This window comes from Oncorhynchus keta, chromosome 15 (assembly GCF_023373465.1).
Source record: "Oncorhynchus keta strain PuntledgeMale-10-30-2019 chromosome 15, Oket_V2, whole genome shotgun sequence".
Lineage (NCBI taxonomy): Eukaryota > Metazoa > Chordata > Actinopteri > Salmoniformes > Salmonidae > Oncorhynchus > Oncorhynchus keta.
This window is the reverse complement of record NC_068435.1, coordinates 29,174,185-29,189,614: the sequence shown is the minus strand read 5'-3', so window position 1 is coordinate 29,189,614 and position 15,430 is coordinate 29,174,185. Positions and strand designations below refer to the sequence as shown.

The following is a 15,430-nucleotide window of genomic DNA, read 5'->3' as shown; positions in this document are numbered from 1 at the left end:
GAAACAGTCGCTTAGTAAACTGAGCCACTAATAGTTGGAATCCAGAAGATGAGGCAGACACAGCAGTACTAGAGACAGTGATTTAATAAAGAAAAAATGTATATCCTCCAAGACACAAGGAAAATCCACAAAGAGGTAAGAACAGCAGGGGGGAAAAAAACTCAAAAGAAGAATAAAAAAATAAACAACAACAAAACCAGAGTACCTCAAGAAAATCCAACTAAAGAACCAAGAGTTCACAGCATGGCTAGGTGCTAACGTACAAACACAGAGCAAAGAACTGAGGAAAACTAAGGGTTTAAATACAATCAAGGGAAACGAGGCACAGGTGCAAATAATAACTGGGAACAAGGGAAAACAAAAGGGTCAAAAAGCACAATGGGGGGCATCGAGTGACCAAAACCGGAATAACCCTGGCCAAATCCTGACACAAGGTCAGTCAAATCGGTTGTTGATTACTAGACAACCATTTTCAAGCAGATTTAAGTGAAAACTGTAACTCAGCCACTCATATTCACTGTCTTCTTGGTAACCAACTCCAGTGTAGATTTGGCCTTGTGTTTTAGGTTATTTTCCTGCTGAAAGGTGAATTAATCTTTCCGTGTCTGGTGGAGAGTAGACTGAACCAGGTTTTCCTCTAGGATTTTGCCTGTGCTTAGCTCTATTCCATGTTATCATTTAAAAAACTCCTTAATCCTTGCTGTTGACAAGCATACCCAAAGCAGGATTCAGCCACCACCATGCTTGAAAATATGAAGAGTGGTTGGATTTGCCACAAAGTTAAGGCTTTGTATTCAGAATTTCTTTGCCACATTTCTTGCAGTTTTACTTTAGTGCCTTATTACAAACAGGATGCATGTTTTGGAATATTTTTATTCTGTACATGCTTCCTTCTTTTCACTCTGTCATTTAGGTTAGTATTGTGCAATAACTACAATGTCGTTGATCCATCCTCTGTAACTGTTTTAAAGTCACTAATGGACTCATGGTGAAATCTCTGAATGATTTCCTTCCCCCCCCGGCAACTGAGTTAGGCAAGACCATGTATCTTTGTGGTGACTGGGTATATTGATACACAATCCAAAGTGTAATTAATAACTTCACCATGCTCAAAGGGATATTCCAAATCTACTTCTATTTTTTGAATACTCATCTACCAATAGGTGCCTTTCTTTGCAAGGCTTTGGAAAACTCTCCCTGGTCTTTGAGGTTGAATCTGTGATTGAAATTCACTGCTCGACTGAGGGACCTTACAGATAATTGTATGTGTGGGGTACAGAGATGAGGTAGTTATTCAAAAAACATGTTAAACATTATTATTGCCCACAGAGTGAGTCCATGTAACTTATTATGTGACTTGTTTAGCACATTTGTATTCCTGAACCTATTTAAGCTTGCCATAATAAAGGGGTTCAATACTTTTGTATTTGTTTTTGTATTTATTATGTTAAGGCCGATATACAATTTTCAAAACATTACAATACATTTATAACACATTTCACAACACACTAAGTGTGTGCCCTCAGGCCCATACTCCACTATCACATATCTATAACACATCTGTTTTATAAAACTGATTATACTGCTTGCATAAATTACCTTGATGTGGAATAGAGTTCCATGTAGTCATGGCTCCATGTAGTGCTGTGCGCCTCCCATAATCTGTTCCTGACTTGGGGACTGTGAAGAGACCTCTGGTGGCATATCTTGTGGGGTATGTATGGGTGTCTGAGCTGTGTGCTTGACAGACAGCTCGGTGCTTTCAACATGTCCACTTTGAGCCAGGAGAGATTGACATGCATATTATTAATGTTTGCTCGCTGTGTACATCCAAAGGCCAGCCGTGCTGCAGTGTTCTGAGCCAATTGCAATTTTCCGAAGTCCCTATTTGTGGCGCCTGACCACATGAATGAACAGTTCTATGGGTTGGTAACAGGCTGATTGGTTGGCTATTTGAGCCAGTAAAGGGGGCTTTACTATTCTTAGTAAGCAGGAATGACTTTTGCTTCCCTCCAGCCCTGAGGGCACACACTTTCTTGTAAGCTTAAATTGAAGATATGGCAAATAGGAGAGGCAATATCGTCCGCTATTATCCTCAGTAAGTTGCCATCCAAGTTGTCAGACCCGGTGCATTGTCATTGTTGATAGACAACAACACTTTTTTATTTCTTCCACACTCACTTTATGGAATTCAAAATTATAATTATTGTCTTTCATCATTTGGTCAGATATACTTGGATGTGTAGTGTCAGCGTTTGTTGCTGGAATGTCATGCCTAAATGTGCTAATCTTGCGGTTGGCAATATCAATCGGTTTCGTGATGAATGAACCATCTGATTCAATGAATGATGGAGCTGAGTTTGCCTTTTTTCCCAAAATGTCATTGAAGGTGCTCCAAAGCTTTTTTACCATCATTCTTTATGTAATTTAACTTTGTTTCATAGTGTAGTTTCTTCTTCTTTTTAGTCACATGATTTCTCAATTTTGCAGTACGTTTGTCAATTGGTTGTGCAGCCAGACTTATTTGCCATTCCTTTTGCCTTTACAATATTTCAATTCCTCATCAATCCACAGGGATTTGACAGTTTTTACAGTCATTTTCTTAATGGGTGCATGCTTATTAGTAATTAGGATAAGCAATTACATCTGTCAAGTGCAACGTCTGTTTGCTCCTCATTACACACCACGGACCAACAAATATTCTTTACATCAACAACATAGGAATCACTACAAAACCTCTTGTTTGGCTGGGCCTTTGGAACTTTGGTTTTACTTGATATAGCTACTATATTGTGATCACTACATCCAATGAAATACACTTTTCGTTTGATCTGATGTATTGTGCGATGCAGTGCATATATACAATTATGATGTATTATTCTTAAAAACAAGGATTTTGGAGGTCATCAGTGGCAATCATAATGGCAAACGACGACACTGTTGATGATTTCATTCAATACTTATTGACTCAAGATATTTCAGCTTTTCATTTTTAATTAATTAGTCTAAAATTAATTAAAACATAATTCCACATTGACATTATGGCGTATTGTGTGTAGGCCAGTGACACTAAATCTAAATTTAATCAGGCTTTTAAACTTCAATTTTAAACTTCAAAATTTGGAAAAAGGGGGTGTGAATACTTTCTGAAGGCACTGTATGTGTTCCAGAGTAAAGAGTAGAGAGTGTTCCAGTAGAGAGACCCACATAGTTTCTGTAATTAAGTTCTGGCAGTGTCTGCTATGGCAGGTGGGAAAGTGCAAGTTACCTGAAAAAGATCTAATCTCTCAATGTTCTAATGTCTCAATGTCTATCTCAAAGTGCACCAAATTAATGCATTTAGCTCTTGAAATTCCTTATTTTTTACCGGGGTAGGATGCCCCCGGACCCCCCTACTGGCTTTGGGCTAAGCCCCTAATGTCTTCAAATCCTAGAAACGCCCCTGACACAAGAAATACCTCACCAGCAAAGCAGCAAAGAGTGTACAACAGGCAGCAATTGTGGGATACATTCCTCACTCAAAACGTCTTTCTGTATGCGTAAAACGCAGCTGGAATAGTTTTCGGTATCATATTCTGGATGCATGCGACGTTGACCTTCATATGTAGATTTTCGGTCATGTATTTGTAGTGTACATTATGTGCATATGGAGAATATTTTTTTATCTCTTCCGTATTTCTGGCTGTCTAGATTTGGAGTCTACAGAGAAGGGAACTGTCGCCACTTCTTGAACAACGCTTCGAATATTTTATTTTGAGAGCACAATTGGGAACATTTGGAAATTCTGACGTGGTTTATATTTGGACTTTTCACGGTTTCAGCCTAGTTGGGTGAAGGGGCCGTTTTTCAATCCACACATATCGCTCCCTTTCCAGTGTTTCGTTTTTGCACCGTTCAATTGTAGGCGGCTATCCTAAAAACTTGAACAGAACATTTTCTCAGAAATACAGTTTTCGTTTGATCTGATGTATTGTGCGATGCAGTGCATATATACAATTATGATGTATTATTCTTAAAAACGAGGATTTTGGAGGTCATCAGTGGCAATCATAATGGCAAACGACGACAACCGCTTTATAGTGGAAAAGTACATTTGTCACAAACTCTTGAAACGAGGATATGCGTGGGATTTCGAAGATGCCGAGGAGGAGGAAGGTGTTGCTAATAATGGGTCGATGATTTCTCCTCGGCCGGGTTTGGCACGGCGGTGCCACGGGGCCAATAACGGCGGACCGGGCAGCGTCCCTCGTCTTTCCAAATGGCTCTCCCAACCGGACCCGCATGCAGCTATTCACAGAGTTTTGCGTGAGGCCGGGGACGAACTCGAAAGACTGTACCAGCCCGACTTCGCAGAGATGTCACACCAGCTGTATCTCACATCCTCCACGGCTGAGAGGAGATTTAGAGAGGTGATAGACGAGCTGTTCAGGGATGGGGTTAACTGGGGACGGATTATCGCCTTCTTCGAGTTCGGGGGCACAATATGCGTGGAATGCGTGAACAAGGAGATGACGTCGCAGGTGGATCACATCGCGGTGTGGATGACAGAGTATCTAAATGGACCACTGCTCAACTGGATTCAGGAGAACGGGGGATGGGTATGTGTAATCTACTGCTTTAGTTTACATTAGCCTACGCATGATGCGGAGGGAACGTCTGGATATGAACGACATAATTTACTAGCCTTCCCGATTTGATGTTCTGGCTGTTTGTCTAGCACGTCTGGCCAATGAAATATTACCGTCGCTGTCACACCTCCCTACGCTCAAACCCGCCTCCGTCGACTGTAGCCATCAGTGGCAGATGCCTTGTAGTTCCAGGGTGAGGGATCAATTCCAGGGTGGGGGGTAAAACCAAACGTTTCACTGCACGTAACCGGTGTATGTGACAATAAAACATATTAAATGTTATTTTGTTTATTTTGTCCTATAGCCCATGCCTGTTATACTGCTGTTATTCACTATACTGCTGTCACACATAGATGTCTGTGACAGGCTATCAGCATAGAACAGTCTGTACTGCACACAGGGCAGCTGAGGCACTAGTAGGATAGGATCATTATATCTGTGTAGTTCCACATCCATGGCAGGGCAGAGCAGGACAGACACACGTCAGGGGAAAGGGTGACATCAAGTTAATAGTGTGGGCTATCAGCCCCGTTCGAGACAGGACAAGAGATGAGGAACACTTATCAGAGATCTACATGACCAAAAAACTATGAGATCCCCATACTAAATCTATACTGTACACACGCACTCACACATTTTGGATACTTGATTTGGATCCACAGTCACACACGAACACACACACACACACACACACACACACACACACACACACACACACACACACACACACACACACACACACACACACACACACACACACACACACACACACACACACACACACACACACACGTACACGCACACACACACACACGCATTTACCACCAAATATCTGAGTATGCACATCCACCACTACCAGCCACACAATATCCTCTGTTCTGTTTTTCTTTTGTTACAACTATTTCCCCTCTGAAGATGAACAATGTGGCCACCCCTTTACGACTGCTGTCCTCTACAGCTCTACATCTATAAGGCCAAACTGCCAAAAATGTGTCCCTAATTGGCAGAAGTGCTATTTATGATAAGATAACATGCGTTTGCACCGTTTCAGCTGTCTAGCCAGGAAGCAAGGTGGTAGATGGGGGTGGGTATGGGAGGGGTGAAGGCTAATCAATGATTTATGTGGAGCATTTCATCTCTAAAGGATGGAGCGTTTAACATTCCCCTTGAGTCTCGTCTGCCCCTGAAGGTGTCAGGTTGTGCCACATATCAAAGGGAAGCACAGAGAGGAGAGAGGGGCCCCCAGGAGTACAGAGCCACAGACTCGAGCCAGGTTGTATGTTTAACATGTAACGTGCACCCTCCAGTGCATTTCGGTTCAGTTGGAGTCCTTTGGTCATGGGATGGTGGATCGGGCTGTGGCTGCCATGTCTGTCTGTGTGTGAGAGGTCTCTGGAGCCTGATACCCGACATCCCAGTCTAACTATGTACTTTTTTATGTAGGTCAGCATAAACAGTAATGTTTCAAGACTGAGGTTGAGACGACGGGGTTTCATGTGCCATATCCATGGGAACTGAAGGGAATATTTTCATCCAATGGATAATTCAGGATTATGGGAAAGTATATGTAAACAATTTTCTGGGTCATTTTGCCAGGGCCTTGTGATCATTGGCGACAATTGCACATCCCAAAAATGTGGTCTCTGATGTGACGTCAGAGGCTATAGAGAAGTGAGTGAGCTTCACGTCATGCCAGAAAAATGTCACATAAATTCCGTAAATGTAATATAAATACAAATACTGTTCATGCTAAATTAAGAATGTTGCAGAGATCCAACTGACAATGCAAACAGACACTATCATAATAGTTTTACTTTTCAAGGGGCAACATTCCCTGATGTTTATAATTCAGCTCATATTATGTGGTGTTCTCAGACATCTTAGGCAACAGTGTGTTCGGAATATTTTCAGACCCCTTGACTTTTTCAACATTGTGTTACGATAATGCCTTATTCAAAAATTGATTAAATAAACATTTTCCTCATCAATCTACACACAATACCCCATAATAGCAAAGTGAAAGCAGATTTTTAGAAATGTTTGCAAATGTAAAAAAAAACAGAAATACCTTATTTACATCAGTATTCAAACCCTTTGCTATGAGACTCTAAATTGAGCTCAGGTGCATCTTGTTTCTATTGAGCATCCTTGAGATGTTTCTACAACTTGATTGGAGTCCACCTGTGATAAATTCAATTGATTGGAGATGATATGGAAAGGCACACACCTGTCTATATAAGGACCCACAGTTGACAGTGCATGTCAGAGCAAAAACCAAGCCACGTGGTCAAAGGAATTGTCCGTAGAGCGCCAAGACAGGATTGTGTCGAGGCACAGATTTGGGGAACAGTACCTAAAAATGTCAGCAGCATTGAAGGTCACCAAGAACATAGTGGCCTCCATCATTCTTAAATAGAAGAAGTTTGGAACCACCAACACTCTTCCTAGAGCTGGCAGCCCGGCCAAATTGAGCAATGGGGGAGAAGGGCCTTGGTCAGGGAGGTGACCAAGAACCCATTGGTCACTCTGACAGGGCTTCCAGAAGGATAATCATCTCTGCAGCACTCCACCAATCAGGCCTTTATGGTAGATTGGCCAGACGGAACCACACCTCAGTAAAAGGCACATGACAGCCCGCTTGGAGTTTTCCAAAGGGCAACTAAAGGACTCTCAGGTCTGATGAATCCAAGATTGAACTCTTTAGCCTGAATGCCAAGCATCACGTCTGGAGGAAACCTGGCACCATCCCTACGGTGATGTATGGTGGTGGCAGCATCGTGCTGTGGAGATGCTTTTCAGTGGCAGGGACTGGGAGACTAGTCAGGATCTAGAGAAAGATGAACAGAACAAAGTACAGTGAAATCCTTAATGAAAACATGCTCTAGAGTGCTCAGGACCTCAAACTGGGGCGAAGGTTCATCTTCCAACAGGACAGTAGGCCTATACGATCCTAAAATAGTTGGTGTTATTACCCTTTTACATTTAAAAAATATATCTCAATATAAAAATGTAAAGGATTATTATTGTTCCGATACACACCGTCAAATGGATTAGGTATTGTCAACATGGTTGTTGTCTCTATTAGTGTGTGGCGGGCTGGTTAACATTGGGATAAACTGATTCAAGTTAACGGTATTACTAACACAATAACTGGCTTATGGAAGCACTTAGTGGTGTAAAGTACATAAGTAAAAATACTTTATAGTACTACTTAAGTAGTTTTTTTGGGGTATCTGTACATTGTTTTACTATTTATATTTTTGACAACTACATTCGTTAAGAAAGTATTGTACTTTTTACTCTATACATTTTCTCTGACTTGTTACATTTCAATGCTTAGCAGCACAGGAAAATGGTCCAATACACGCACTCATCAACAGAACATCCCTGGTCATCCCTTCTGCCTCTGATCTCACTAAACACACATGCTTCGTTTGTAAATGATGTCTGAATGTTGGAATGTAAAAAAATAAGAAAATGCTTCCATCTTAGTAAAGGAATTTGAAATTATTTATACTTTTTTACTTTTGATACTTAATGTCACGACTTCCGCCGAAGTCAGTCCCTCTCCTTGTTCGGGCGGCGGTCGACGTCACTGGCCTTCTAGCCATCGCCGATCTACCTTTCATTTTCCATTTGTTTTGTCTTTGTCCTACACACCTGGTTTCAATTCCCCAATTACCTGTTCATTATTTAACCCTCTGTTTCACCATGTATGCTTGTGTGATTGTTTGTTGTATTGTGGTCTGTATTGTGGGCTTGGTAATTCTCTTGTATTTTGATGACTTAGAGTAAAGTTACTTTCATTTACTCATCTCTGCTGTCCTGCGCCTGACTCCTCTGCACCAGCTACACACAGACCCTTACACTTAAGTACATTTTAGCGATTACATTTACTTTTGTTACTTAAGTACAGTTGAAGTCGAAAGTTTACATACACCTTAGCCAAATACATTTATACTCAGTTTTTCACAATTACTGACATTTAATCCTAGTAAAAATTCCCTGTCTTAGGTTAACCACTCACATGCTTGGGGTCATTGTCCATTTGGAAGACCCATTTACAATCAAGCATTAACTTCCTGATTGATGTCTTGAGATGTTGCTAAAATATATCCACATAATTTCCTTTCCTCATGATGCCATCTATTTTGTGAAGTGCATCAGTCCCTCCTGCAGCAAAGCACCCCCACAACATGATGCTGCCCACCCCTGTGTTTCACGGTTGGGATGGTGTTCTTCGGTTTGCAAGCCTCCCCCTTTTTCTTCCAAACATAATGATGGTTATTATTGACAAACAGTTCTATTTTTGTTTCATCAGACCAGATTACATTTCTCCAAAAATTACAATCTTTGTCCCCATGCGCAGTTGCAAACCATAGTCTTGCTTTTTTATGGCGGTTTCGGAGTAGTGGCTTCTTCCTTGCTGAGCGGCCTTTCAGGTTATGTCGATATAGGACCCATTTTACTGTGGATATGGATACTTTTGTACCTGTTCCCTCCGGCATCTTCACAAGGTCCTTTGCTGTTGTTCTGGGATTTATTTGCCATTTTCCCACCAAATTACATTACTCTCTAGGAGACAGAACGCGTCTCCTTCCTGAGCGGTATGACAGCTGTGTGGTCCCATGGTGTTTATAATTGCATGCTATTGTTTGTACAGATGAACATGGTACCTTCAGGTGTTTGGAAATTGCTCCCAAGGATGAACCAGACTTGTGGAGGTCTACAATATTTTTTCTGAGGTCTTGGCTGATTTCTTTTGATTTTCCCATGATGTCAAACAAAGAGGCACTGAGTTTGAAGGTAGGCCTTGAAATACATCCACAGTTACACTTCCAATTGACTCAAATTATGTCAATTAGCCTAATAGAAGCTTCTAAAGCCATGACATCATTTTCTGGAATTTTCCAAGCTGTTTAAAGGCACAGTCAACTTAGTGTATGTAAACTTCTGACCCACTGGAATTGTGATACAGTGAATTATAAGTCAAATAATCTGTCTGTAAACAATTGTTGTAAAAATTACTTGTGCCTTGCACAAAGTAGATGTCCTAACTGACTTTGTTTGTTAACATGAAATTTGTGGAGTGGTTGAAAAACAAGTTTTATTGACTCCAACCTAAGTGTATGTAAACTTCTGACTTTAACTGTATATTTAAAACCAAATACTTTTAGACTTTTACTCAAGTAGTGTTTTACTGGGTGACTCACTTTTACTTGAGTCATTTTCTATTAAGGTATCTTTACTTTGACTCATGTATGACAATTGGGTACATTTTCCACCACTGGTAGTATTTCTCTAAGTGAGAGGTATATAATATATTTCTATATATAAGATATTTACGCTACCTTTTATATATTCTTGATCCCAATGATTTTGGCCTGTAAACAACAGCCAATGTGTTAGAGCAACGACCCTGGAATAAAAAAGAATGTGTATGGGTGGAGAGAGGGTTGGTTTTACAGGTTTACTTGCTCTGGATTGTCAGTACTGCATGTATTCTTGGCTATTGTGCCATGGCTGTGTCCGAGTCAATTGTAAGTTAAAAACTTGGGTATTCCTTTATGGGTAGTGTGATGCCTATCAATGTTCTTTTTTCCTTCTTCTTCTTTTTTCTTCTTTTTTCCTTCTTCCTTTTCTTCTAAGAATTAAACAGAATATAATGAGGATGTGATGTGATGGACATTAAGAACTGGTCTTGCGATGTATAAAGGTAGTTTTCTCTTCATTTTTTCAAAACATTTAGGACAATTGAATCGAATGAACTGAGCAGGCTGGGCTGACATGCTTATAGTCTTGCTAGGACTCTCTAAATATGAGCATGCATTTATAAGATTGTGCTGTTGTTATTTCTATTAATATGATATATTATTGTTACTATTTCTTGTTTTCTGTCTGTTATCCATGTTATTTGGTTAGTTCTCTTAAAAAGCACCCTCATAGATATTTATGTTATTTCCCTCTGGCCTACACCAATTGGCAGCCAAGGGTTTACCTTAGGATGCAAATGTGCGCCATGAGTCAGGGAGATGAGGTCTTAGTTACAACAGACCCAGATATGGGGGTAGGTTTTAGTGGGTGGAATATGAGGACAATTGGAATTGCAGCTACAGTATGCTTAACAGTAAAAAATATTATGGTACAGCTATATGGACACTTAATCATCATGGTCCTTTTTAATGGTAAGTTTACAAACATTGGTTGTGGTAAGTATACTTGAAACTTTGGTATCATTATGGTAAGTGGAGAAATAAGTATAGCCAGGTATAATTGTAATGTCTTGGCAGATCTTAACAAAATAAGATAGATTTTTACTTGTCTAAAAGAGAAACAATATAATATCTATTGTTTACAGGAAACTCATTCTACGAATATAGATGAGGTTGGGTGGGAAAAGGACTCGGAGGGAGAAATATATCTTTGTCATGGGCAAAGAAACTCAAAAGGGGTGATGATACTAATTAATACACATTTTGATCTGATTGTGCAAACTGTGCAAACAGATCCGCAAGTAAAATGGATTATTTTAAATATGCTATTGGATCAAAAACAGATCTGGCTAATGAATTATACGGGCCAAATAGTAATGATCCACACTTCTTCTAAAATATATATATTAATCTATTGAGCTCACAAGCAACGAATGAATCTATTATTATGGTAGGAGATTATCATACGGTTTTAAGTAGCTCAATGGATCGTAAAGAAAATCACACCACAAACTATCACCCTCAAGCACTTAAGGAGATCACGAAGATCATGGATATATTAGAACTAGTGGATATATGGAGGCTGAAAAACCCAGACCTATTGAGATATACATGGAGGAGGCTTAATCAAACTAGCCATCTAGACTACTTTCTAGTCTCATTCTTGCTGGCATCAAAAGTAAACATTAAAAATAATAATAATAATAATAGGAGACCGAATACCATTGGACCACCATCTAATTGGCCTCCATATATACAAATATATACAACAACAATATTGAAAATGTAATCGAATCCTATTGATTAAATAATTTACTTTTTTTGCACAACATAGGTACAGCAGATCCCCTTACTTTTAAATGTACATTCAATACAATACTCATCATTAAAACAAAAGCAGTTTAGGTCAAAAGAGATTAGACTAATAGAGGAAATAACAGTGCAGGTAGGTGGTAATGGAAAACTACTATAGAGTCACAAAATAAATTAGAGTAAAAACAAAAAGAAATGGTGTAATACTCCGGGTGTCGTGGGTGTGGAGTCAAATGCAGGAGACAGAGTTCAATGCTGTGCGTCTTTTAATAGCACCAACGCACCACAGGGTGCTCACAAAAGTACGTTCCCAACCACAGGGAATCAAAAAGTAAAATGGAAAAAATCACGACTAGGCACTAACACGTACCTCTACAACAGAGCCGAAGGTTACATAGAAATAATCCCGCACAACAACCAGGCGGGCCGGCTGTCTAATAAAGACACACTAATTAAACATGAACAGGTGCTACCACTAAACATACAAGGAGGGGGAGGAAAAACAATCAGTGGCAGCTAATAGGCCGGTGACGACGACCGCCGAGCGCCACCCACCCGGGAAGGGGAAACACCCTCGGTCGGACTCGTGACAAATGGAGGTACTTATTCAAGAATGATCAAGTGTAAGGTATTACAAAAATAAAGCAAATTGGATAGAAAATTGTGAAAAATGTCAAAATAAATTATTGAATCTTCAACATAGAATTGCTATCAAAAATAATTTACAGAAACTCGTTATAAATGATGGAGTCATCCATGATTCACCAGATTACATTTTGAGGAATCAAAATAGTTTAAGCATGTTTTATTTTCATTCTCCTCCATTTCCCCTGAATGATGTTAACTGTAAGGATTTATTTCCTAATAATAATAATATAAAATGAACTTTTTGAGGCAATAACATTTTTTCAGTCTGGCAAAACACCAGGGCTTGATGGTATGCCAGTAGAGGTATAATCAGACCTTTTTTGATGTACTCAAATATCCATTTTTAGCATGTTTTATTTACTCCTACAAAAATGGTAGACTTTCAGGTACTCAACATGAAATTCTGATTTCATTACTACTAAAACATGACCCAGGTGGTAAGTATAAAGATCCAGTCCATTTAAAAAAAACTGGAGGCCTCTTACACTTGCGAAAATTCTGGTGAAATGCATAGCACATAGAATAAAACAGGTTTTACCAGATATTGTTCATCCAGATCAGACAGGTTTTTTACACGGACGATATATTGGATATAATATACGACAATTACTTGAAACAATTGACCATTATGAAACATCAAAGATACCACCCCTCGTCTTCATAGCAGATTTTGAAAATGCATTTGATAATGTACGACTATAATTTATATATAACTGTCTGGTTTACTTTAATTTCGGTGAATCTCTTATACAATGGTTTAAAGTTATGTACAGCAACCCCAGATGTAAAATAGTAAATAATGCTTACTTCTCAGAAAGTATTGAGCTTTTAAGAGGAGTAAAACAAGGCTGTCCGTTGTCTACATATTTATTTATTATGGCCATTGAAATGCTAGCTATTAAAATTAGATCGAAGAAGAACATCAAGGGGTTAGAAATCCAGGGGATAAAAACAAATGTGTCAATGTATGCTGATGACTCAAGTGTTTTCCTAAGTCCACAATCTGGATCCCTGCACAGTCTCATTGAAGATCTTGATCACTTTTCTAGCCTCTCTGGACTAAAACCTAATTATGGAAAAATCAGATTGATTAACTATTTTCTCCTATCACAGTTAACTTACTTACTAATGGCACTGCCTACTCCTGACGACTCGTTTTTAAATCATATGAGCATAAATATTTAATTTATTTGGAATGTTAAGCCAGACAAAATTAAACGTGCCTATTTATATAATGAATATGAGTTTGGGGGCTAAAATTATGAAATATTAAAGCTTTAAACCTCTCACTGAAAGCTTCACTCATACATAAGTTATACTTAAACCCAAAATGGTTCTCCAGTAGATTATTAAGGCTCATCCTTTGTTCAATAATGGCTTTTTTGCCTTTATACAGATTACAGCTTCTCATTTCCGACTAAATCATTTTTTAAAATGTATTTTTAAGAATCAAGCCATACAAAGCTGTTTACAATTTCAGTTTTCTCCTGCAGAAAAGATGGAACAAATATGACAACAAATGTTTTGGTTAAACTCAAATATACTGATTAATAAAAATGTTTAAAATGTTTATTATATTTATGAATGATATATTCAATGAAAATAAACGGAGGAGTTATGTCACATGCAGCTATTGAAAATATATGGGAATATCTGCTCAATCCAAATTTACAACCAACTGATTACAGCATTAGCACAAAAAGGGAGGAAGCAAGTGGAAAAGGGAGAAGGTAGAGAACTTGTTTGCCTGCCATATATTAAAGATACAAATTGGCTGAAAGGAATTTGCATAAATAGAAACTAATACCAGTTTCGTTTGAGGACAAAAATGTTGACAGCTACGCCAGACAGGTTGCAAAATAAATGGGAAGAGATTTTCGATGTACCGATTCCATGCCACATGGTTTCTTTTATCAGAACAAGTTTTCAGCTGTGCTAACATAATTGCAAAAGGGTTTCTAATGATCAATTAGCCTTTTAAAATTATATATATTTATATTTATATTTGGAACACAGGAGTGATGGTTGTAATCAATGCCAAAGGTGCTTCAACAAAGAACTGAGTAAAGGGTCAAAATACCAATGTAAATGTGATATTTCAGTTTCCATTTTTTTATACATTTGCAAAATTTCCTAAAAAATCTATTTTTGCTTTGTCATTATGGGGTATTGTGTGTAGATAGAAGAGGGAAAAAAACGATTTAATCAATTTTACAATAAGGCTGTAAATGTAACAAAATGTGGAAAAAGTCAAGTGGTCTGAATACTTTATGACTGCACTGTATATACTGAGCAATAAAGGTGTCTATAAAGATCCCCATAATGTATATTCCAAACCGGGTTAGTGTTCCGCTGTAGATCAAAGATAGATACTGAATGTTCTAAAAGGTATTGGAATGAATGTGGATTATTAACTAGCAGAGGTAGTATAGTGTCACCAGCCATAAGTAGGGAACATTGTGCCATTGTGTGTCTTACTCTGAGGTAATTCAATCTGCATGTTGATGTTTTCCTCTCCTCTAAAAACAGAGAGAAGTGGGAAGTTAATGAACCTAGTGACATTTAGACACATGAGAGTGGTGTGGAAAACATGTCCATCAGCCACTCGCATGCTTCCTGTTATTTTGGAGACAGTCTCAAAGCTCTAAATAGGTATGGGTCACTGGCCGTTGTTGAGTCTGGAATCACCGGTGCATGTGCCGAATATATACCTTCCCCAAAACAAAAACTATAACAAGGTCTCAATTGTTTGTAATCCATCTGGGTTGGGATGGCTCACATTCGGTCGTGATCATTACCCTCCCACATACCCCAACTCCTTCAGATTCACCTTGGTCCCGGCTCTTAAGTTTGTGTTGTGTTGTCCGGTCTTTGTGCCTTTTTTGTCCTCCTTCTTTCACCTGGATAAATGTACTATTTCCTGTCTTTTGTGGCGAGAGTAATTACAGCTGTTTAAAAGGGCCTTTATTTTGATTGGATAATAAGGTCTCTGAGCCAGACAGACAGTGCCACATACAGTAGACATAATGTTTAGGCCCTGTGTCCACCCACGTGTGGATGAGGTACACCTGTGTTTATTTGTGGGACTTTCAGTAAATAATGAGCGATTGGATAGTGGCGCCCTGGATG

General features: G+C 39.0%; 1 protein-coding gene across 1 annotated transcript in view; it reads left to right on the top strand.

Annotated features, from left to right (window-relative positions):
- The first annotated feature begins 3,463 nt into the window (after positions 1 to 3,463).
- The window catches only part of LOC118394741 (apoptosis regulator Bcl-2-like), a 50,801-nt gene continuing 38,834 nt past the window's right edge, over positions 3,464 to 15,430 (top strand). The window contains exon 1 of the mRNA XM_035788246.2: positions 3,464 to 4,598. Coding sequence (XP_035644139.2) covers positions 4,053 to 4,598 — 546 coding nt within the window. The 5' untranslated portion in view covers positions 3,464 to 4,052. The remainder of the gene's footprint in view (positions 4,599 to 15,430) is intronic.